At 41.4% G+C, this 25,714-nt stretch overlaps 1 protein-coding gene, 1 long non-coding RNA gene and 1 pseudogene across 3 annotated transcripts; 1 reads left to right on the forward strand and 2 right to left on the reverse strand.

Annotated features, from left to right (window-relative positions):
• The first annotated feature begins 6,689 nt into the window (after nucleotides 1–6,689).
• On the forward strand, nucleotides 6,690–8,886 carry LOC140846099 (uncharacterized). Its single transcript, XR_012124993.1, has 3 exons — nucleotides 6,690–6,819; nucleotides 7,977–8,127; nucleotides 8,556–8,886. It is a non-coding gene; the product is annotated as an uncharacterized lncRNA (long non-coding RNA).
• Nucleotides 8,887–10,753: 1,867 nt separating this feature from the next.
• LOC108388830 (olfactory receptor 1f45-like) lies at nucleotides 10,754–11,720 on the reverse strand (annotated as a pseudogene).
• Nucleotides 11,721–17,063: 5,343 nt separating this feature from the next.
• Nucleotides 17,064–25,714, reverse strand: LOC118969032 (olfactory receptor 1f45-like). Of its 2 annotated transcripts, XM_037001932.2 has the most exons (3): nucleotides 25,292–25,714; nucleotides 24,028–24,174; nucleotides 17,064–22,678 (listed from the first exon to the last, which is right to left on the reverse strand). In XM_037001932.2, exon 3 carries the CDS (start codon nucleotides 22,674–22,676, stop codon nucleotides 21,735–21,737), a length of 942 nt encoding a protein of 313 aa, XP_036857827.2. In that variant the 5' UTR covers nucleotides 22,677–22,678; nucleotides 24,028–24,174; nucleotides 25,292–25,714; the 3' UTR covers nucleotides 17,064–21,734. The 2 variants fall into 2 exon arrangements, with proteins under 2 accessions (XP_036857827.2, XP_036857828.2); XM_037001933.2 differs by lacking the exon at nucleotides 24,028–24,174.

Consider the following 25,714-nt stretch of genomic DNA (forward strand, 5'->3'; position numbering starts at 1 on the left):
TTCCTGATTTGTCGAAGCCCTTCTCATTATACATTCATGAGAGGTCCAGTCAAGCTCTAGGAGTCCTAGGCCAATATTATGGCCCATCCTTTGCCCCAGTAGCTTATCTCTCCAAGCAATTAGACCCCACAGTTCGGGGATGGGCCCCCTGCCTACGGGCATTAGCCTCTGGGCAGCTCTTGCAGAAGGCAGCTCATAAACTGACATTCAGGGCGCCCCTTACCATTCTGTCCCCACATCACCTAAAAGATCTCTTAACCTACAAAAGTTTATAAACTCTCCCTCCCTCCAGACTCCTGACCTTATTGTCCTCTTTCCTCCAAAATCCCATTCACCCCCTTTGCCATCCATACCCAAATTATGACTTTTTCCTCCTTTACTGCTCTCTCGCTTTTTTTCCTCATTCCTATTGTCTTCCCCACCACCCCAGCCTCCTTTGTATGGCGATTCAAAGTCAGACAGACTTACACACAGCATCAAACAAAAGTTACTGCCCTCATTGCCACACCAGACTGCCCTCTGAAAAGCTGCTCCGAGCCTTTATACCTCCACTTTCCTCCCTCCACTGAAGTGTTCACTAGCAGCTACCCTTATTCTCCCTACCTCTGCTTCCTCTATGACCAAAAACAAGCCTATTGCAGGCAATGGCCAGACACCTACGGGAGATGTCCCTACTAGTCTTGCACCATTCACTACATAGGTAACTTCCAGTACCCACAGTATTACTCCTCCAACCGTTTCATGAAATATCCCAATGGCTCATTCTTCTTGTCAATCCCAGATCCCTGGGACTCTCGATGGGCTGCCAGAGTCACAGCCTCAGTTTACTACGGGGGGTCCTCGACCCCCCACAGTACCCTTCATATCTCTCGAAAGTATGTTCCCTCTCATTCCCAGATCTCTCAAGTTGCATCAGATAGCAGACATTCCGAAAAAGTCATTATCCAAACTCTTGATAGTGCCTCTTCATCTTCTTATCCCCACCCCTCTTCCCATTTCTCCTACTCTTCATTACAGCTCATTCAGGACACCACCATCTTTCTCAACCACACCCTTAACACCGCCAATTGTTTCTTGTGCGCATCACTACAGCGCCCACTGCTGGCCGCCATGCCCCTTAATATTTCCAACTACTCCTTCCATGCAGAAAGACAACCCCTCTGCCCCCTGGCAGACATACCCCTATGGGAACCAGAATACGCAGATAATCTCACCATCCACCACTGTGTAGGCCCAACTCCACCCCCCTCCAGCGCACTTCACTGCCTCTCTATCTACACCCCTACCTCCGGCTCTAAGACTTTTACGCAACCAGGACACTTCTTTTAGTGTAATAGCAGTCTTTTCAACTCACTGCCTCTCAACTCCGATACACCCTGCATTCTCGTCACCCTAATCCCACAGTTAACACTTTACAGCATGGCAGAATTCCTTGAGCTCCAACCTCCCTTGCCCTCGCGCACAAAAAGGGCTGCTTTCCTTCCCATCATGGTCAGTATCTCTTGGACCACCTCAGCCATTGGGGCAGGGTTTTCGGGAGAAGCCTTGGGTCACTCTCTATAGGCAGTTAGAAATCTCAACGCCAAACTTGAGGGAGCCCTGACATCCACTGCCGATTCTCTAGCCTCTCTCCAAAGACAGGTCACTTCGCTAGCTAAAGTCACCCTTCAAAACCGGCGGGCCCTAGATCTGCTTACAGCCGAGAAGGGCGGCACCTGCATCTTCCTCTGGGAAGAGTGCTGCTATTACATCAACGAATCTGGCATTGTAGAAACTGGCATTACCAAACTCACCGACCTTGCCTCCAGTCTCCACTCTGCTTCCAATTCCAACCCATTCTCATCAATACTAACAAACCTCCTCCTCACCTGGCTCTGGCCCATTGCAGGCCCCATAATAATCATTCTTCTCGCCTGTCTCTTCTTACCCTGTATAATAAAGTTCATCAAATCCCAAGTCGGAGAAATCTCTAATCAAGCTTTCAACCAGCTTTTACTCAGGAACTACCAGCTTCTGGCCACAGAAGATCCCTCACCCTCACGTGACCTCCTTACCACACGCTGAGATGGACCCCTCTCTCCACTGGAAAGTGTTCCTGGAAACAATAGCCACAGACGCCTGGCTCCTGACACCCATATCCTCTTGGCCAACCTATGGTTACAGGGAACCTTCATTGATTTCCAAACCTGAAGAAGTCCACATCTACTTGTCCTTACTGCGGGGAGTCCTATCAACCCTTTCCTCCCAATCCTCAAGCCCTCACTCCCTTCTCCGCCCCTGTTCAGCAGAAAGCAGCCAGAGAGAAAGCAACGTCCACAAACCCATAGAGGAGAAAGGGGGGAATGAAGGGTCCCCACCAGTAAGATGGCAAACTTCCGGCTTCTCTTCGGGGTCCTCAGTTCCCGCCAGCGCCACCTGAAGCCCAATCACCTCTCGCCCCCCTCCCAATCCCAGCACCTAGCCAACAGCCACCAGCCCCGTAGAAGTGACACCTCAATCAATTCATGCCCCCTCCTATATAACCCAGCACCTTTCCCTAATAAAGCGGAACTCTCCGGTGAATTGCTGCTATGTGTCGCTCCTTTCCTTTCAGAACCAATCTCAGTCTTGAGTCTAGGACAACTCAGGGAACTATTGGGTCTCCTTCCGGGAGGCTTGCAAGTGGGCTCCCAAAGTTAGGCCTATATTGTGTAAGCATTCAGGTAGCTCTTAGGAGGCATTTCTACAGAAACAAAAGAAAAGCAAAGGTTAATGATTGGCCCAAATCACAAACCCAGGATCTGAGTCCTGAGTGCTGCCAATGAGAAGATTTCTAGATGTCAGATTTGAAGCATCTTCAGATAGGGTGATGCAGACAGTGGCAATCTGACAGATTTCCCTCCTTTGATAGAGCGAGCTTTTGAGTGGCCCACACAGCAATAGGCATATAGATCGTCTTAACATGGGCTGTTGTGATTTCTCTGAATTCTATTATCAAGTCATCTAGTTTCAGTTTACAAGGCTCCAAGCCTTCAGTTCTCAGTGGTTCCAAGTCAAAAGGATGGGAGAAAATGAAAAATGTTAGCTTTAAAAATCATAGCCCGATATCTGAGGACACCAGTAGAAGTCAGAATCCAGGCAGGTTAATAAGCAAATAGCCCTCAAAGACAATCAGAATTAGAATCTAAGATCCATAAATGTGTGTTACTGACACATATTTTTTCTGTCTAAAATTACATTTTTTTTTTAGTAAAAATAATCACAGTATATGACTTGTTTGCAGATTAAGTCTAATTTCAATAAATTTGACCTGATTATTTACATAAGTACAGCAATAATAGTGATTTACCATATAGGCTTCCTTTAAATATGCTTTGTTCGAACTTTTCATAAGGAATCTCAGATTGAATTTTCAAAAGGCCTCCTGAAGCCAGGAAAGCCAAGCCAAGGACATGCTGTTAGGCTTTGCTGCAATAACTATAGATTTGGGTGGATTCCTCTCTTCCTGAGGTCCCCCAAATATCCTGAAGCTCCAGCACCTGCCAGGAAATGGCCTTCCTTACTCACCTGGTGAGGCTGCTGGGAACCCTGTGAGAGGTACCAGGCTGATTTTCCAAGGGCTTCATTGGTTTCCAAAAGTCATCCTTAGTTCCTTAAAGCTGTTTGGTCACATCTGAGTCAATCAGTATCTCTTTTTCAAATATGACATTCCAGTCAACTTGGTAATATAACCAAAGTTTCCATTACTGAACTTACATAAATAACTATATTGTCATAAAAATACAAAAATACTATGACAGTTTTCAAATTCTGGAAGGGATCTGGAAGAGAGAAAGATACATGTTTCATGTTCTGCTAATACAGATTTAATTTATGAAATTGCTCTAAGACAGGGATTGCTTAAGAAAGAAATTTCCTTAACTCTGGAACAAAATTTATGGTCATTTCCCCCTATTCATTTAGCAAACCTATTCCAATCTTAGCCTGACCACACATAAAAATTTTTTCTTAGGATTCCTTTTCCTCAAACCTTTTTCAACTTACTATATCTAGGTTTTGTCCTATCTTACTCTGGAACAATCATTTTATTTTAGGACAAAATTTCTTTCTTCCTTTAAAAATGCATCTCCATTCCTTATAGCTTCTTTTACTGGCAACACACATACTACTTTTTACTTAACCGTAGAAAACCTTAATCCAATTTCTCATCAAACCATAATATCCTCCTTTTTATTCTTATGAACTATGAGCTAGATTTTTGGGCAGAGTGCCTCTATAGCCATTTTTATTTTTAAAAGTCTCTTTTGCCATTTTTTTCCTTTGGTCTCAGGTGATGGTGAGGCTGTGTTCACATTTCAAGGATATGATACCATTCATGCCATCAAAACACAGGGACGGAATGCAAGTTTTGTCTTTCTGTATTAGCTGTTTTTTTTTTAACAAATTTTATTTCTAGCAAAGAAACATGTCTATAGTCTCAAAAACCAATGAAGCAAAACTGAAGGAACAAAATAGCAGCAGACTCACAGACTCCAAGAAGGGATAGTGGTTACCAAAGGGGAGGGGTGTGGGAGGGTGGGTTGGTAGGGAGGGAAAAGGGGTTTCAGGGGTATTATGTTTAGTACACATGGTGTGGGGGATCATGGGGAAAACAGTGCCTCACAGAGAAGGCACACAGTGAATATGTGGCATCTTACTACACTGATGGACAGTGACTGCATTGGGGTATGGGTGGGGACTTGATAATATGGGTAAATGTAGTAACCACATTGTTTTTTCATGTGAAACCATCGTAAGAGTGTATATCAATAATACCTTAATAACAAATTAAAAAAAAAAAAGGCTCTGAGGAAAAGCCAGCCCTCTTCTGCCTTCGCGCCAGGCTCCACTCCCCACAGGTACTCACTTCCCATTCTTTTAGGTTTTTCTACCATTTATATCCATTGTTTTCTAAATCAGTGGTTTTCAACAGAGAGGATCTTGCCCGGAGGGGACATCTGGCAATGTCTGGAGGTAGTTTTTATTATCATGACTGTGTTTGGGGCTGCTACTGACATCTAATGGGTAGAAGCCACAGATGTGGCTGACCATCCTACAGTGCACAGGGTGACCACTCATAATGAACAGCGTACATGTGGCGGGTTTGAAACATCTTGTTCTAACAATATGTTTGCATTGTTATTTCTTAGTTTATCAGTCTTAGATATAAACTACTGACTTTCTATTATGCCTATTGTTTTAGCTTCCCCTTAGTTATATCATAGTTATGTGACTTTTTTTCCTTTCTAGAAAGTTTTGGGATCTTCTATTTATCCCAGGTACTCTGATATTTTACTATGGTGTGCCCTGTTTTAAGTTACTTTTCATTTATTGCATACTTGGCAGTTACTGTCAACCTGAAAATGCATGAATTTCAATTCTGAAAATACTTTTTGGTAATCTCTCCCTTTTGTTTACACTCATTGGAGGAGAACGAATTGGCAGATGAGCTGATGGACTCTGCCAGGAGATGCACTGGGCTTGGTCAATGGCTGCTCTTAGGCTGAATCCGAGTATTTTGGGATTAGGATTCTCAATCTCTTTGGTATTTGTTGGGATCAGAAGTCATCTTCTTGGCTCCCATGCGTTTGTTTGATGATGGATAGTTTTGGCAGTCATTATGATTAAGTCTGGGACTGTCCTGGAAAGGTACCAGGGTGTATATTGACTAGAGCCTAGAAATATTGTGTTATAAAAATCTCTTATGCCAATCTGTTTAGGAATAGATGATGTCACTGCTGGCCACATGCACAAGGTTTGTTTTGATTCTGGTTTGGGCTGAGATCTACCCCTTTATGAAATGAAATATGCCAAGGATATTATGATGACTTTCCTATCTGGGTAGTATGAGGCATGTTGCTCAGAATCTCACTGGCTATATGTCCATCCTTGGTCCCTGAAATGTCTATTCCAGGGCACACAATCCAGAAGGGCCTGGCCTTTCCTTCTCCTGGCTGTCAGTTGCCATAGCAAAGGTTCCTGGCCACAGTGTGAGAATCAGCCCCCTCCACCAAATGAACAGAAATATCTTTATTTCTCCACTTTTGCTTCTTTTTAGCCCATTGGACTTAATGGTGAAGCCCAATATCAATTAAGAGTATCAGGTTATCACAGGTGTCCACTCACCACATCTTCTTCACCTTCTGAGGACCAGTCTATTGTGTGGTCCAGTTCTGGCTTTCAGAGGTAGGTCAGAAGACAACTATTTAGGTTAACTCAGTAGACATGGTAGATTAGCCCAGATAGATTATATCCTCCATTCTATAACCTCATACTGTAGCTCACTTAAGGGTTGGCCAATGAGCACTACATTATCCCTTCTGAAGTCATTGTGATGTCACCAGCATTTAAATTACCCACATTTGAATCTCTCCTACTCTGTTCCTACAGATAATTAAAACCCGTGTCTACTGAGTTTCCTCTTACCTGTGCCAGTTTCTCAGGCTTTCCTTGTTTTTCAGGACCTTTACACTTTTGAAGAGTTCCGGTCATGTGTTTTGAATAATACCTTTCAGTGTTGGGTTCTGTAACTTTTCTCATGAATGGACTGTCATTATGGCTTTGGGGAAAGAATCCCAGAGAGGTGAGTACCCTTCTCAACACATCATAAAGGCCGCACATGATCTCATCATGACTTTCACTGATGATGTAAACCTTGGTTACTTGGTTACACTGGTTCCTGGCAGGCTGCTGTACTGTAGAGTTACTGTCCCCTTTCCATACTCCAGTCTTTGGAAATAAGTCACTAAGTCCAGACACACTCAAGAAGGAGGGAGAGGATTAAGCTCCACCTCATGGCAGGTAGGCATGGGAGAAGTATCTACATATATTAGTTGCTATTTTTTGTAAAGAAAACGTAGCCACTTATTTGTTCACCAATCATTCATTTGCATCAGTATGGACTCATGTATATTTATATACTTTGGTTTATAGTCCAGTACTGCTTATTTTTTTGATTGAGTTGTTCTTCCTTTGACCATTGAGATCTCTTTCTGGCTGGTTGCTGTGTCCCTTTGTCATGCGCCCATCCTTTCTTTAGCATTTCCTTATTTTCTTATGTTTACTTCAGCACTTACTTACATGACACCACATGTCATGTCTGTGGACAGTTTCAGGAAACTGCTCTTTCTACTAAATTTTGAATGGTATTAAATGGTAGGTTGTATATGAACATCACTTATGGGAAGTCACATAATTTAGCTCAGAAGTGATTTATTTGTCCATACTCAAAGACCTAAGAAAGAATGCAAATAACCTCACATCCTTCTTGGCAAGTATACCCACAATATGGGCACATCTTTTTTGGTAAATATACCCACAATCACTTGTATCTCACATTTTAAAATCATGACAAACCTGAACCAGTAGTTTTTGACTAGCAGGATGTTATGCTTGAAGTTGAGAGCAAATAAATGATGGCCTGTTTGGAGATGGGTCTGTCAACAAACTGGGTATGTCTGTGTGCCTCAACACATGAAACATTAATCTGTATAACCAGATTTTTTAGAAGTCAGAGTTCATCAATTAGACAAAACCCACTTCAAAATTCATGTGACAAAGGGTCAATGGTCAAATGTCTGCTGAAGACAATTGACATTGTGAGAGAGCAAGTCCATGTAAAGCTTAGCTTCTGCCCACAAGCGCAGGGAGACAGGACATTACAAGTAGGACAGTAACAATGTCTATGAGGCTGCAGCATCCAGGGAACGGCAGGAAGGGCTTCAGCCCATGGAGAGACCCTGCAGGGCTTCCCTGGAAGGCTCCCTGGCTTGCGTGGCCTTGGCGCAGACACTTGAAACACAAGTTGGAGGGAGGTCCAGGATCCCATGAACCTGGAGAACATGTTGTTGCAATGGCCATGATGTGAAGCAGTCCCTCTGGGGACAGCAGTGTCCAGGGAAGAGGGGTGAGCCTCTATTTCAACATTAATTGAGCTGAAGTCAAACTTTTCTCCCCAGGTTGTTTGCACTGACTTGCAAAAAGCTGTGCCTAGAGGCTAATTAGCACTACGTGGAAGTTTCCTGTGGGGAAGAAAAGTAGTGCCTCCTTGGGAGTCCCTGCCGCAGAGAGGAGGCCCAGGCCTAGCCTTGCTAACTCAGGCCCTGGAGGGTGAGTCCCCAGTCCCAGTCCTGATTTCCCAGCTTCTCCAGGGACTGCCGGTCTGACACTGCTGTGTTTCTGGTGGTAAGAGTGCCATGATGCTGAGCTTCATTTATGACCAGTTCATGTCCTGTGAGTGCCTCATGTCCAGGAATCCACAAGGGCTGCTTCTACCTGAGACCCTGGACTAAACTCCTTTCCCTCTCTCTCCCACAGTCCCCTTACATAATTAGCTCATGAGAAGGAAGGCAGGGAGCCAGGGAAGATGCAGTAGCGGGTAATCCTCAGAAGGAGGAGGATTAAACACCTGAGGCTCTGACAGAATTAACCAGCACATAACTTCCCACACCATGGTTAGTCCGAGCAAGACAGGAGCCTTTCCTCTTTCTGCTCACACCATGCTGCTGACCTTTTTGAGATTTCTTTTTCCCTTTCAGGCAAGACTTTCCATATGGTGAATGATGACTTCTTCCCTGAGATGAATTGGTGGGGACCATGTGGCTAGAGAGGGTTTCCCCTTTGACGCTGCACCATCCTGTAAGTCCCCTGGCTTCTCTCTGTCACTGCCCTCCTTCTCACACCCAACTTTTGATTGAGTTGAGGGAAAGAGAGACTCGGCAAGAAAACCGTGCTCAAACCATGGCGTCTTCCACTCAATCCAGCTGCCTCTTAGATCCCAGAATTCAGTGAAATCTTTCCATGTCCTGAAGTAACCTTGCCAGTGCTCTAGTTCCCTAGATTTAACTTTATCTGCTCCAGTTTTTTGTGTCTAGGTGTGTTCGCTTCCCAGTTTCCCATTAGACTTGCCTACCCCATCATCAATGATTTTTCAATATATGATTGTTTTGGTCTGAACAAAAACTACTGTGTATTATAGGGGATATGTCCATGAATAATTTATGGTACTTTCCTAAAATGTGTGTATAATCTAATAACTGGATGAGATATGAATGCAGATATGGGTAACACAAATAATATGATGAGACCAAAATGAATCATATAACCTCAAACACCAGCCATAGTCCATGTTATTATATCCCAAATATATCTTTATATTTGCACTAAACCACTTCTCAAATAAAACTCGTTCCTCAGAAGAATATATCAGGCTTATCACATGTACTCAGGTTCCCCCTGGCACCAACATACATGTGGGAGTTCTCATACTACATCCGACAAGCAGTATGTTATGTGCTCAACACAGTGATTAGTAAAGGGGTTAAGGGATACGTGCAATTATTAGAGTCTTAAAAATTCAGGGGTGTTTTTCAGCAGAGAATGAGCAAAGGAAGAAGAGTCATAGAGAGGCAATTCATGGAGTCAATAAAGATGTGAGTTGAAGACAGAGTTGTAAGGATAGGCTGAGGCCAGATCATGTTGGGCCTTGCATTTGAAGGGAAGACTTGGATTTTTCCTGGCCTCTTCAACCTTTTCTATAAGGACTGTCTGAGGGGATACAATCAGTGCTTTTGGAGAATTAAATTGATCCTGTGTGCAGTATAGATATGTCGGGTGGGGCAGGAGCCTGTCAGGTTCACCATAACGTGTTCTGTGGTCTAGGTAGGAGCTGGTGGGTGTCGGGCACAACAGAAAGGAGCTGGCAATTAGGACAATGAGTCCTAATTAGCCTCAAGAATGGAGGAGACTGAGAAAGGAGGGAAGTGAGAGGCCGGAAGGCTAATGAGGGGAGGGCTATTGAAGGCTGCCCACTGCACGTTTTGGTTGAGCACTCTCTGGACAGCAGGAAAGAGGACATGGGAACTGGCCTGTGGCTCTTAGCCCTCAGGTGTACAATAGGAGAAGTTGCTGGGACTCCTGGATGCTTGGCCCCATGGAGTGGACCAAGCTCTGGACTTGGAATCAGAAGTCTTCATTCCCACTCCAAATCCTCTAATTGATTCATGTTTTCATGTCCCTAAGGTGCTATAGTAACTTTGGACACTGTAGCACCAAGGGAACCACTGCCTCCCTTAGCCCACCTGAACTTGAAGCGATACCTAGAGTTCCGTAAAGAAGTTTAGCTACTCTCTGAAGCTTCCTGGTACTCATCCCTGAAGCCTGTGCTAAGCAACAAAGCACCAAACAGAATGGTGGCAGGGGAGGGAGTAAGGAGTGGTGTAGGGGTGCGCATCTGAGCTGAGAGAGGTGGGGGAAGGGGCATGAGCTTAGGACAGAGGAAAACTTACCTAGCTCAGGAACAACCAGGAGCCTGAGAGCAGACAGGACCATTCTGTAACCAGCAATCACTAGCTGTCCAGCCCTGGGAGAGGTGAGCTTTCTGTGGTTCAGGAAACTGGGGATGACGTCAGCATCTCCTAATGTGAGGCTAAGAGAGCAGCTGACACTGAGGAGAGCCAGCTCTAAAGGCCTCTGAAATTCCAAGACCACTGTGGAGGCCACTGGTTTATAGGCCGAATACTACATATACTGTCCAAATAAGTCCTGTTCAGAGTTTTTGTTGTCTGTGAAATGAGTGTTTTAGAATGAGCCCCTTTTATAGATAACAGATGAAAGGTTTTATAGCATATGAGCAACTACCTCATATTTAAAGGAATGATCATTATCACATATTAATTAGAGGAATAGTCATGGGTGAGTTTACACCAATCTGGGACTCAGTTTCTCTGTTTGTAGAATGAAAAAATATATATCCAAGAATTCACTAAGCTCTAAAATTTTCTTATTCTAGAATCTGAGATTAGTTTCCTTAAGGCTGCCTTCATGTCATGATTTCGCAGACTGTAGATGAAGGGATTCAACAGGGGAGTCACCACTGTGAAGATGACAGTGGCCCCCATGTCTTGTACTGAGTAGGAGGATGAAGGTCGCATATAGACCCCCAGGATGGCCCCATAGAAGAGGGAGACCACAGTCAGGTGGGATCCACACGTGGACAGGGCTTTATTCCGTGGGTAGATGGCAACTTCAGTACATTAGAGAAGATATAGGCATATGAAAGGATGATACATGTAAATGGTGTCAGAAATATCACTCCACCCACAGTGAATACCATCAGGTCGTTAATAAAGGTATCAGAACAAGACAGCTTTAGAACTGCATAAGGGTCACAGAAAAAGTGATGCACAGTATTGTTGGAGCAGAACGTGAGCTGGGCCATGAGGAGAGTGTGCAGGAGAGCATGCAGGTTTGTGATGACCCAGGATGCAGCCACCAGCAGGATACAGAGCTTGGGCTTCATGATCACGGTGTAGTGGAGGGGGCAGCAGATGGCCACGTACCGGTCATAGGCCATCACACTCAGGAGGAACCCATCCATGTTGATGAAAGTGATAAAGAAGTAGATCTGGGTCATACATTCCACATAGCAGATAGACTTGCTTCCCAGAGTGTGATTCAGCAGCATCTTTGGGACGGTGACTGAGGAAAAGCAGATGTCGACACAGGAGAGGCTGGCCAAGAGGAAGTACATGGGCATATGGAGATGACTGTCACAGCTGATGGCCAAGACGATGAGAGTTCCCGATGACGGTGACCAGGTACATCCACAGGAATAGCCCAAAGAGGACCTCTTCCTGCCCTAACTGCCCAGAGAGTCCCAGGAGAAGGAATCCTGCCACTCTAGTCTGGTTGTCTCTGTCCATGTCTACAGGGAACAAAATGTTGTCATAGAGTATGGTCACATGTCAACATCTGAGCAAATTTTATAATTTGGAACAGTTTATTTATTTGGTTGAGAATCAGTTAAAACTAAATAAACTTATTGAGTCATTTTACAGATGAGGCTTGTTAATTTCAATAGTGTTTAATTGCCAGTGGCTATAGTTTTATTTATTCCACCTGTTTTTATTGAGTACTGTATATAGATACTTTCGTGTATAGTACTTAACTTAGTCTAATAATTGAGGTATATTTCAACTTAGAGATGAAGAAACTTAGGCTCAGGATAGTTAAGTGATGTTTGCAAATTCAAGAGCCAATAAAATTTAGATATACAAACTAGGGGAAGCAGTTTTTTCTCCATGGTGTTTTTTGATTAGCTACCATTTATTAGCAGTCTAACCACATGGAAGGCTTTGTGCTAAGTGCTGTATTACAAACCTGCCTATTTCATCTGTGGCATTAAATTTTTCCCAGATTTTGGAAAATTTATGGGTTTTGAAAGATAATGGTTGGTGGTTTGTCTTTGACATTTTAGCTGCTATTAAATTGGACCTCCCATAGATTACAGCTATTTGATGGGCTAATCTGAGCATGTTATTTAGGTTGCCATGTGAAACATTCATCTGCTTCCTGGTAGTTCAAGGAAGAAAGGCATCAGGTATGATGTCTGGATTATTTTTGCTATTGAACAAAAAGGGATTTGCTGATTGATAAAGAGCAAATTCATACAGTACATCCAACAGATAATCCCAGGACTAAGAAGTCTTTATAGGCACAGGGGTCAAGTAATGCACTGTGAATGCAATGTCCCCTAAAGAATTTATAGTATTTGAACAATAAAGGAGAGGGGATGCATTCATTCCTTGTGAGATCCGGTACCAGAGGAAAAGGGAAGAAAAAGAGCAGACAACTGCTTTGTGATGTGGCTTGACTGGCTGGGCTAGAGGTTATTGTAAGGAATGCTTCTAAGAAACAGGTTGTAGGATATACCTAAAATGGGGACAGCGAGGTGCCTGTCACTGTGAGAATTAAATTGTTAAATTTAGGGAAAAGTACTGAGACTTGAAGTCATTTTTTACCTTGACTATTTCCCAGAACATAGGTAGGTAAAACAGCACACGCAGAAGCTGGAAGGTCTCCAGAAAGAGCATGCTGGATGTGGCCTGTACAAGTTGCAGGGCGAGGGAGACACGCCCTCAGGACAAACAAGAGAGAGGCTTGCCAGCAGGTATGAGTGTCGCGCGCCCCGTCCTCGCCGGCAAGAACAGCACGCAACAGCAGGATTCTTCCGCAGAAAGCTTTATTCTTCAGCTCTTTGTGAAACAAATGCGTTGGGCAGGACCCAGAGGGGAAGGAGAGGCTTGCTTATATAGTTCTCATGCTCTGACCTGGTTGGTGCGGCTCCATACGCTTCATTAGCATAACAATTTGGTGGGTCTCATTGGTCCTTATGCTAAGGCGCAATTAGCATGTGGTTTAGTGGCGTGGGATGTTTTGTCACTAGGAAGTTCGGGGCTTTCCGGCTGCCCTGCGTTGGGCGCCATTTTCTGAGCGCGGCTGCCAACATGTGAGTACTCTGGTTTTAATGAGGTAGTTTCCTGTAGTGGAAATGGAGGAAAAAATGGGAGAGAAATATGTGGATGTCCTGTGGGATTCCTCCTACTGTCCTTGAATTGATTCAGAGTACAAAAAGCTTGAAGTGTCCCATAAGCTATATATATAGAGAGAGAGAGTTTATTCAGAGAGCACTCCCAGCATTGGGAGGGGTGGTTACAGGAAATAAAATTATAATTTCATGGTTTAAACCCCCCAAATTGAGACTCCCTAGGAAACCAACTACACCACGGTAGGTCATGCACTGAATTCCTCTTACTCTGATTAGATACTCACCAGTCATCTCTAGACTTTAATTTATTCAGCTTCCCAGGCAGCTTCCTGACAGGGAGCCAGTGCTCTTACCAGTCCTCTTGGACGTAACGTCTATTTTGTACAACTTAAATATGTTGATGTCTGGCTCTGTGTATTAATCTCTGTGAGTCTCGTTAGTGTGTGACCCACCCTGAGACATCTGATAGATCTGCAGTCCTGAGTTCTTGGACTTTAAACTGAGACTGCTTGGTGTCTAGACCCACCCCAGGCTGAATTCCCTTTGTGGGGCTCCGTGTGGCATCCTTCTGATGCCTCTATTATGTGATCACAGGCCACATGAATGATGAACACAGGGAAGCAATTCATCATAAAGATGGAGATTGACGACAGAAGAGAAGCGTCTTGAATGTCTGCCAGCTGAGTCTCTTCTGTGGGACAGAGGGTAGCTCTTGGCTCTGAGCTTCTGGGCAGGATTTTTAGGAGCCTACAGTCGCTGATCTACCACCACTAACCTTGTTATCTCCTTCCACTGCTTGCCTTTTTATTTCTGTCTTGAAAATGTGCTTGCTCTCTTCTGCAATGGACAGCACATTCTGAAAGGGGAAAGGCTTATATATTGTCTAACAAGAGATGTTCTCCCTTTGAACTTACTTAGAAGCAGAGGGATTTAGTGTGTCTGTGTTCCCAAATGGAAATCTATGTTTGTGTCTATGTGAATCTGTTGTTGGTGACACGTCCTCTCCTGCTCTCCCAGCTCTTCTTACCGGGCTTCTCTCTGCTGCTGTGAGATACTTACTGTCAGGGAGTCCCCGTCCCCACTGGCTCCTTGCTTAACCCTGGATGATTCAGAAGTGTCAGGTAGGACTGAGGGTTGAAGAACATTTTCTCACCCAAGGACAACATTTATAGTTAGACCAGATCTGCCTTGTATGATTGGGAGCAAACAAATAGATCTTCCTTCCCTGGAGATCAGGACTTCCATGGGGATGAGAGCAGCCATGGTTGCAAAATTTGGGTGCCCCTAGGGTGGATTCCCCATTCATCTAGAGGTGTGCATATGAAGTGTTTGTTGTTCATATGCTGTCTGGACACAGAAAATAGGAGTAAGAGAAACTTGGCTCTTGTTCAAATACTTGTTGCACAGTTTTAGACAACTGAACTTCCCCTTCCTTAGTCTGTTACCTATCTGGGAAATCAATGACAGTAAGAGAGAGGGAAATATGATAAAATATATAATGCATCATGTAAACATTTTACCAGCTGAGGTCTATGAAAAATACACCAGCACAACACAAAAAGTCAAAAACTCTTAGAAATTCAAGAAGTTTATTAAATTGCACTTTTACTGGAATACTTTATTATGCTTTTCTCAAAACTTACTCATTCCAGTAGAAAAACACAGAGTGATATGATATTCAGAGATTTGAATTCCCAAATAAAAAGCATGACTTAATAATTTTAAACAAATACATATATACAAATACAAAATTACACACTCATACACATATACATTTCCCTTAAGCCCAGGGAATATTAACTAACACTGAACATTTTATTGGTTATAATAAAACCCTGTAAAAATTCTCTGAAACGTAAACTTTAGAGACCAAATTGTCTTATCAGAAAATCATAAAATTAGAGCCCAACAAATATAATATACAAGGAAAATAACATAGTTTGTGTCAGATTTTTTAAAATTAAGGTAACTTTGCATATAGTAAAAATCATCTGTTTTTAGAGTCTAATTCTATGAATTTTGACAAATGCATGCAGTATTGTAACCATCGCCATTATCAGGATATCAAATAGTGCAAATATCCTCCCCAAACTGCCTCATGACCCTTTGTAGTTAACCCCCACCCAAACTCCCATTCCTGGCTGCCATGATATTTGCATACCAGTAGCATGTTTATTCTTTTTATTGGTAATGTTTGTTTTGATGTATCAGCATTTGTTAATCCATTCATCAGTTGAAGGACATTTGCACTGCTTCCTGTTTGATGGATTATGGATAAAGCCACTGTAAGTATTTGTATACAGGGTTTTGTGAGCAAAACTCTTCATTTACTTGGATATATATCTAGGAGTGTGATTGCAAGGTCACATGGCAAGTGTTATGGACTGAATGTTTGGGTACCCAGAATTCTTATGTTGTAGCCCTGACCCCACTGTGGCTGTATTTGGAGATGGTGCTTCTAAGGAAGCGCTTAAGATGAAATGAAGTCAAAGAGTAGAGCCCGATTTGATAGGGCAAGTGTCCTTAGGGTAAGAGACACCAGAGAACTGTTTCCCTCTCTGCACACATACACCGAGGGAAGGCCACATGGGGACTTTAGTGAGAAGCCGAGAACCAACAGCTCTCACCAGAAACTGAATGGGCTGGTATCTTGCTCTTGGACTTGTAGCCTCCAGAACTGTGAGAATATTTCTGTTCTTTAAGCCACCCTGTCCATGGTATTTTGTTATGGCAGCACAAACTAATATAGTAAGTATATGTTCAACTTTGTAAGAAACCCTGTTTTCCAAAGTAGCTGTACCATTTGCATTTTCACACTGCAATGCACGAGAATATCTATCTGTTGCTTTGCTAATAAGATAATATTTTCAGGGTTTTGCTTTCTTTTGCTTTTAGCACTTCTCATAGGTATGTAGTGTTATCTCATTGTGGCTTCAATTTGCATTTCTGAAGAATAACGAAGAGAGCATCTTTCTACCCACATATCATCTTTGGTGAAGTGTCATTCAAATCATTCACCCGTTTAAAAAATTGGGTTGTTTCTTATTTTCAAGTTTCGAGAATTCTTCATATATTCTGTTTACTAAATCTTTATCAGAAGTAGATTTTACAAATATTTTTTCTAGTTTGTGGCTTGTCTTTTCATTTTCCTAACAGTATTTTTGAAGAGCATTTTTAATTTTGCAGAAGTCCAATTTATAATAAAAAATGTTATGGATCATGCTTTTGTGGTTGTATCTACAAAATATTTATCTAATCTAAGATCGCAAAGACTCACTCCTATGTTTTCTCCTAGAAATTTATGGGTTTTAGTTTTACATTAATGTCTTTGATTCATTTGGAATTAATTCTATAAGTCATGTGTGGTAAGGATCTGTTTAATGTTTTTCTTCAAAATCTTGCTGTGAAGACACTGCATTAATGTTTGTTTAAAAGATTATCTTTCTCCCACTGAATTGCTTTGGCACCTTGGGCTAAAATCAATTCAACATATATGAGAGGGTCTGTTTCTGAACTCTCTTGTGTCCCGTTGATACATGTGTCTATGCTTTGGTCAAAGTATTATAGCTTTATAGAAAGTCTTGAAATTAGGTGGTGTGAACTTTTCAACTTTATTCTCCCTCAAAACTCTTTTGCTATTCTAGTTCATTTGGCTTTCTATATAACGAATATATAGAATCATATATAAAATAGTATATAGATTCTATATAAAGAATCAGCTTGTCAATTTTCAAAGAATAAAAAAATTCCATCAAGTATTTTGATTTGACTTACGGTAAATTTATAGGTTATTTTGAGAGCAGTTGACTTCTTGCCAATATTGAGTCTTCCAGTCCATGATCAGCGTATATCTCTTATTTGTTTATGTTTTGATTTCTTTCAAAAATATTTTGCAGTTATCAGCATAAAGACTTGGCATACATTTTAAAATTTATACTTATTGCTTCATGATTTTTTGATACTTTAATAATGTTTGTCACTTTCCTACCCATCCCCCGGTGTGGAAGGGATTGGCTTAAAGACTCGAGAGGAGATTTAGGCAGATTATAAGAGCCAAAGTGTCCTGAGACACCTGGGTTCGGCTTTATTATAGGCCCATGTGGGACATAGCGTGCCAAGCATTGTTAATCAGTTCTTTTGAAGTCCTTATGCTACATGCAGCGTGAAGAGTACATCTGTTTTTAATAGCCCAGTTCCCGGTAAGTGCTTTTTCTCAGAATGTTCTCCTGAGTGTTCTGGTTAAAGGTTTTCCTGTTTACGAGTAAATACTGCCCTCAGCTAACCTTTGTCTTGGAGTATCCTCCCAGAAGGCTTCAGCAGTTTTCTGCACTAGCCTCACATGACTCTTACACTCTGCTGTTCCCAGCCAAGTTGTTAAGCTTTCCTCCCACAAGTATTGTAAATCGTACTTTAAAAATTGTTGATTTCTAATAATTCTTTGCTAGAACATAGAAATACAACTGATTTTTGTGTGAACTTGTATCCTTGACCTTGCTAAACTGAGCTTTAGGAGCTTTTTGTTGGGTTTTGTTGTGTACTCCCTCGGATTTTCTACATGGGTAGGAATGTCATCTACAAATGAATTAGGTTTATTCATTCCCTTTCAATCTATATATGTTTTATTTTTTTCTTGCTTCATTGCACTGGCTAGAATTTCCAGTACAGTGTTGAATGGGAGTGGTAAGTATACATTGTTAGGGTCCTGGCTTCCGAGGCTTCTCCAGAGAACAAACTACACAGGCATAGAGATGTAAATACAGGCAAAGTCTTTATTCAGCCAGCAAGCTGGGGTCGACAGCACCTCCCCTGACACGCAGGCCGAGTCCGAGCTGTCGACCCCCAGGCAACTTTAGGTATTGCTTATATAGGATTTTCACAGCGTCACACCGAAGCCCGCGCATTTCTACAACCAATAATTTTTAAACACATTCTATATTGTAATCTTTCAGGAAACACTCCAGCTGCTTGACCGCTTCAATTGTTATCTCTTGCTTACCCAAGCATGTCTATGTGACTTATCACGGATCACGCCCCCAGGCTGTTGCCCACCTCTAGTTATCTAACTTAAAGCAGGCGCATTTCTAAGCTTAGCCTCGGGTTGTTTATTCAAAACTGGATGGCCCATGCTGAGAACAAAGCACACAGGCAGTTAGGTTAAATGATGTTATTAGTCCTCTTTCCTGACTCTTGATGCCCCCCTGCCCTCCTTTACATACATCTGCCTTGTTTCCAATCTTGAGGGGAAAATATTTAGTCTCTTACCATTAAATATGGTGTTGGCTCTAGGTTTTTGTAGAAGCTCTTTATCAGACTGAAAGATTTCCTTTCTATTTGGAATTTCCTTAGGACTTTTTACAGCTAATTGATATTTAATTTTGTCAAATGCCTTTTCTCTATCAATTGATAGAGACATATCATTTTTATGCTTTAGACCATTTATAGAGAGAGATTACAGTGATTGGTCTGCAGTTTTTCTTTTTTATAATGTATTTATCAAATTTTGGTATCAAGGCTATACTGACCTAATAAAATGAGTGGGAGTGGGTCACATCTTCCTTTATTTTCTGAAAGTGCTTGTGTAATATCAATATTATTTTTTCTTTAACTGTTTGATAGAATTCACCAGTACAACTTTCTGAGCCAGGAATTTTCATTTTGGAAGATTTTTTATTAAGATTTCAATTTCTTTAATAGCTATAGGGATATTAATCATTTCTTTAATTTTATTGGATCTGTTTTGGTAAGGAGTGTTTTTTTTCCCCCTAGAACTTGTCCTTTTCAACTAACTTACCAAATTTATTAGCCTAGAGTTTTTAATATTATTTCTTCATTTGTCTTTGAAAATCTCCAAGATATGTAGTTATATTACTTCCATAATTACCTATATAATGTTTTTCTCTTTTTTGGTGATTAATCTTGATAGAGTTAACATATTAATCATCTTGTAACAGAGCCTACTTTTGGCTTTATTTTTAGTTTTGTTTTCTTAGTCTGTACTTCACCAATTTCTGTTTTTCACTTTATTATCTCCTGCCTTCTAGTTACTTTGGATATATTTTACTTCCTTTTTTCCCCTGTCTTTTGGGATTAGAAGCATAGATCATTGATTTTAAATCTTACTTTTTTTCTTCTAACATAAGATTTTAAAATTACAAATTTCCCTCTAAACATCTCATACATGATGATACACATTTTTTTCATTTTTGCCATTTAAAAATCCATTTAAATTTAGTGACAAATTGGGAAGCAAACATATGCTTTTTTTCCCCAGTTTTATTGAAAGATAATTGGCATACATCACTGTATATATTTAGGGCATACAGCATGATGGCTTGATTGACATATTTTGTGAAATGATTATCACAGTAGGTGATAGCTGCTAACATCCATCATCTCATATAGACACAATATAAAGATACAATTTATTTTCATTATCATTCAATTCAAAATATTTATTCATTTCCATTCTATTCTTTAAGAATTCTTCACCTATTGATCTTTTTTAAAAATGCAAAAGGATGCTCTTTAAGTGGAAGGGAACTAGTACCAGAGGGGAATTTGAAGCTTCTGGGTTGGAAAAAAATGAATGAAAAGGACAGATATCTGAATAACAGTTTTTCTCCTCTTAAGTTCTTTAAAATGCATATGGTGGTTGAAAGCAAAAATTAATGACTGGTGATCATTAATATTAAAAACTTTTGCTCTGCAAAAACCTCTGTTAAAAACATGGAAAGCAAGGTACAGACAAAAAAATATATGCAAATCACAATATCTAACAAAGGATTTCTGTCTAGGATATATACAAAACATTAAAAAAATCAATAGTGAAAAATTAATTCACAAAATGTGCAAATTATTTGAACAGACATTCCACCAAAGAAAATATATAGATAGCAAATAAGCACATGAAAAGATGCTCAATATCCTTTGCAATTAGAAAAATTCAAAATTAGATCCCATAAAAATACTATTACACACTGACAGTACCAAGGGCTGGTGAGAAGGCAGACAACTGGATCTCTCCTGGATTGCAGGTGGGAATCCAAAATATCATAGCTGCTATGGGAAATGGTTTGGTAATTTCTGTAAATTTAAATATACAGTTATATATGACCCAAGAATCTTCTGTATATTTCCCTAGGGAAATAGAAACACAAAACCTGTATGCTCATTTTTACAGTATTTTCCATTCATTTCACAGTTTTCCATTCATTCAGTGGAATCCTACTCAGCAATAACAGGAGCAAATTATTGATATACACAACAACTGGATGAATCCCAAAAGCAGATGCCAAAAGAAAAAAATAAGACTAAACAGGTTACATACATTGTGATTCCATCTATACAACATTCTGGAAAAAGCAAAACAGAGAGTGAATATATTACTGGTTTTCAGGGGTTAGGAGTGGAGGGAGACTTGGACTACAAAGGGACTGCATGGATGAACTACTTCAGGAGATAGAACTGTTATTTATCCTGGTAGTTGTGATGGTTATACAAATCTAAAGGTGTCTTAAAGCTCATAGAACTGTATGTTTAAAAAAAGGTCAATTTTACTGTATACGAGTTTTAAAATAATAAAAATAACAACCAAAAAGTAAAAGAAGAAAATCACCAAGTACCTGAAGAGGAAATGGTTGCAACTATTCTGGCTCCAATAGTTAGTAGTTGTGTGTGCTTGGATGAGTATTCCCTGTGACTCCATTTCCTCACTGTAAAATGGGAATATTTATAGTATCACCTCATAAGGTTGTATGAAGATTAAGTAAAATAATACAGAGATAGTCTTGAGCATATTGAAATCACTTGATAAGTGTCAGTTGTATTTAATTTATTATTATGCACAGTAGGATAATTGGGGTGAGATTGGTAAAATTCTATTAGCATATATAGCTCTCAGCTGGCATATGTAGCCTATTTTCTGCTTTTCCTGCTTCTGAAATCTCAAATCCAAACCAATCTAAACATGGCTTCTTCACTTTTTACATGAGAGATCATATAGAGCAATAGAGTCTAAAAAGCCTGTTTCTAAGGTCATTTGCGATTCCCGTCCCATTGAGGTGGCCAATATCTTGTAGCATTGCTAGACTCATCCTTAAAAAATGCATCCAGGTGTCACCTGGATCAGTCATCTAATTCACCTGGGCCTCGGTCTAGTTTTTACTGTATAATGACGGTCATAGTATTAGCCCTTCCTATAGGCAACAAATGAATGATTTCACAACTTATGAACCCCTGTCAGCTTCATTTTAAAATGTGATCATGATCTAGAACTAATTAGAGAAATAGTCATGGGTGAATTTTGCGCCTATCTGGGCCTGAGAGTCTCTTGAAAAATGAAGAAATGCATGATTTCCAACAGCTGTTTCAGCTCTAAAATTTTCTAATTCTAGGGTCTTGACAAGATTAGTCTCCTAATAATTAGTTTCCTTAAGGCTGCCTTCATGTCACGATTTCGCAGGCTGTAGATGAAGGGATTTGCCAAGGAAGTCACCACTGTGAAGATGACAGTGGCCACCGTGTCTTGTACTGAGTAGGAGGATGAAGGGCGCATATAGACCCCCAAGATGGCCCCATAGAAGAGGGAGACCACAGTCAGGTGGGATCCGCATGTGGACAGGGCTTTACTTATTCCATGGGTAGATGGCAACTTCAGTACATCAGAGAAGATATAGGCATATGAAACAGTGATACATGTGAATGGTGTAAGAGACATAAGTCCACCTGCAACAGACACCATCAACTCGTTGATAAAGGTATCAGAACAAGACAGCTTTAGAACTGCATAAGGGTCACAGAAAAAGTGATGCACAGTATTGTTGGAGCAGAACGTGAGCTGGGCCATGAGGAGAGTGTGCAGGAGAGCATGCAGGTTTGTGATGACCCAGGATGCAGCCACCAGCAGGATACAGAGCTTGGGCTTCATGATCACGGTGTAGTGGAGGGGGCAGCAGATGGCCACGTACCGGTCATAGGCCATCACACTCAGGAGGAACCCATCCATGTTGATGAAAGTGATAAAGAAGTAGATCTGGGTCATACATTCCACATAGCAGATAGACTTGCTTCCCAGAGTGTGATTCAGCAGCATCTTTGGGACGGTGACTGAGGAAAAGCAGATGTCGACACAGGAGAGGCTGGCCAAGAGGAAGTACATGGGCGTATGGAGATGACTGTCACAGCTGATGGCCAAGACGATGAGAGAGTTCCCGATGACGGTGACCAGGTACATCCACAGGAATAGCCCAAAGAGGACCTCTTCCTGCCCTGACTGCCCAGAGAGTCCCAGGAGAAGGAATCCTGCCACTCTAGTCTGGTTGTCTCTGTCCATGTCTGCAGGGGAGAAAATGTGGTCAAAAGTAAAATTTTATTAATTGGGCTCTGTCTATTGTTTAGAGATTGTAACTTTTTAATCATACCAGATCCAAAGTTTGTTTATTAATATCACTTCAAATATAAAAGTAGATAGATTGATATGTCATCATTTGAGCAAAGTTCTTACAATAATGCTTTTGTCATTGAGAATTAACTCACATTCAATAATCCTTTGAAGTTAATTTCTATAATTTAAATTTATATTTAGTTATCTTTGATTACATACAGCCTAGTTCATACTTCACTAGCATTTTGTGAATATCTGATTTGTACAAAGTATTTTCACATACATAATTTCTTTTTATCTGACAATGACAAGATAATCAGAGATAAAGCAACTGAACTCAGAGAGATTAGGTGATGACAGATTAGACTGGCAGAACTAAAATTTGCAGTCCCCAACAGCTAAAGTGTCCTTTTCTTTACATTTCTCCTTAGCTCTACCTCCAACTTCTTATTAGATATCATTTATTGAAAACATAACCAAGTGCCAAGCACTGTATACTACCACTTTATATGCATTTTCTCATTATAGCCTTTTTAAATCTGTACATTTTAGAAATAAGCTTAATTAAGCAGATGGAAAAAAGTGAAGCAAGAAGATTTAGATATTTTTTAAGGCCATCAGTTCTTTTACCTGAATAAAATGCTGCTTTATACAACGCATTCAAATTCATTTTCCCAAGATTATATTACTTTGAGAATCTGTCAGGTGGCTTATCCTCAACCTTGTGACTGCATGGCATCGAAATGTCCTTGCAGTAGCTCCCAACCATTGGCCCGGATGAGCTAACCATGCTAGTGAGGGTGTATGCAGAGGATTCTGCAAAGAAACTTCCTTTCTGCCTTATGTTAATCAAAATAAGATCAACTTGTTGTGGTAGTTTGTATTATTTTTGAAGAGGAAAAAGAGATTCATAGAGCAAAATTATGGAGGTACATTCAAGTGATAATTCCAGCCCTTAAAGAATCAATACAGACAAGAAGAATCAGATAAAGCATTGTGGATGCAATAGCCATGGAAGAAGTCACAGCATGTGGACAGTAGAGAGGAGAGGAAATGGCATTTCTGCTAAGGACTAAGGCCAGGGTTAAACAGGAGGAGGAAGGGGGTCTCACAGCAGGTTAAGTGTCTTGACTGGCTGGGGCAGAGGATGTCACAGGCAATACAGGAGATTAGTTGTGGGTTGTACATTACATTGCAGCAGTGGAGTGTCCTAGCATTTTCAGGGTGAAATTAATAAAACCATATTTAAGTCATTTTCTCATAAATTATATCACAGAAGTAAAGGGTGAAAGGGCAGTACCAGGTGGTAGGCAGAGCCACACTCCAGAGAAGCGGTGATTAACGAAGAATATACAGGTTGGGGGTCAGAGGTTGCATCCAGGAAAACCCAATGCAATACTTGTACAGCTTTCTTCACTGTGCCCTGGTCTTAATGGCAGGCTGTTCCCTATAATGGAAATGGTAGTAAAAGGTGAGAAAGGTATAGCAGGATGGCAGGGAGGTTTTTCCTATTGCCTGGAAACTGCGTAAGGCCAAGAACAGGACAAGAGGCTTTATATAACACGAACTCTGTTGAGAGAGTGCCAACATTAAGGTTAGTCATGTCCTGTCAGTGTTTACTGGGACGATCCTACCAGGAGGACAATCAACACTGCCCCTACCCGCCAAGTCACTATGGGAAGAGGGGTGCCAGGACAAAGAGCAGTCATCCTCAAGGAAGTCCAAGTCCTCTCATCATATCACATTGGGAGATGAGAGAGCACTTCCTGGTCCTCAAACCTGAGGTGAGCTAGGTGGAAATCCCTCCAAAGACTGGGAGATGCTTGCATGATGGGAGACCATCGGTGGTTTTCTGGCTTAGCTGCTGAGCTTGTTGGCCAGCCCTTGCTTTCTCTGAGCAGGGACGAGGAAACTGGGTAGAGATGGCAGAGCTGGGAACGGGATGGCAGAGAAGCTACCTGTGTGCTTGCCTGCATGCCGTCACCCATGTGCTGGGGCCACCCAGCACAAACTGATGAGAGCTGGATCTCCTGCCTCCAACACCCTCTGGAGGTTCCTCTGGAGGAACCCACAGAGACGAATCCATAAGGGAGCTGGCTTTTGTTTTCCTGCCTCAGTCAGTAACAACCAGAAAAGCAACAAACACCCCCAAAAGAAGGGCAGCTTCCTTGGGTGGTCAGGGAGGGTAACAGCCTCTGGATTTCCTCTCTTTCTTGCTCCAATGCAGGAACAACTAGTTTTAGCAAAGTGAGGTGCCTGAGACTTAAACACATTGAACGCCACTCCCTCCTCAGCCACACCGCAGTCCAGGAAACACTGTGGAAGGGTGGAACACAGACTGAAGTCTTTGAATGTTTTTTGCTACTGAATAAGATAAATTTTTATAATATATGATGGCTTCAAACGGTAGAACATGACCAGGATGTTTTTATGACACCTATCAATAGAAGACAAGCTACTAGAAAAAAAGTTGCTTTCATTTCATGGCTTAAACACCAATAAATTGAGATCCCACAATGAATAGGTCATATAGCAAATTCCTCTCACTCTGACTGGATACTCACCACCACCTCTGAATTTTAATTCAACTTCCCAGGCAGCTTTCCTGACAGGGAGCCAGTGCTCTTACCAGTCCTCTTGACAGTAACGTCCATTTTGCATAACTTAAATATGTTGATGTCTGGCTCCATGTGTTAATCTCTGTGAGTCTCCTTAGCGTGTGACCCACTCTGAGACATCTGACAGATCTTCAGCACTGTTTGTGTTCATGGACCTTAAACTGAGGCTGCTTTGCACCTGGACTCACCCCAAGCCGATCCCTCTATGGGGTGGTTTAATGATTGTGCATTGAGTCCCCTGTACAGAATTTTATTGTTGTTAACTGTTAACAACCATTTGATCAATAAATATGAGAGATGCCCTCTCAAAAAAAAAAATATATATATATATACATGAAATTGGGCCAAGATGTATTGGGTAAAGGCAAA

This window comes from Manis javanica, chromosome 14 (genome assembly GCF_040802235.1).
Source record: "Manis javanica isolate MJ-LG chromosome 14, MJ_LKY, whole genome shotgun sequence".
Classification (NCBI taxonomy): domain Eukaryota; kingdom Metazoa; phylum Chordata; class Mammalia; order Pholidota; family Manidae; genus Manis; species Manis javanica.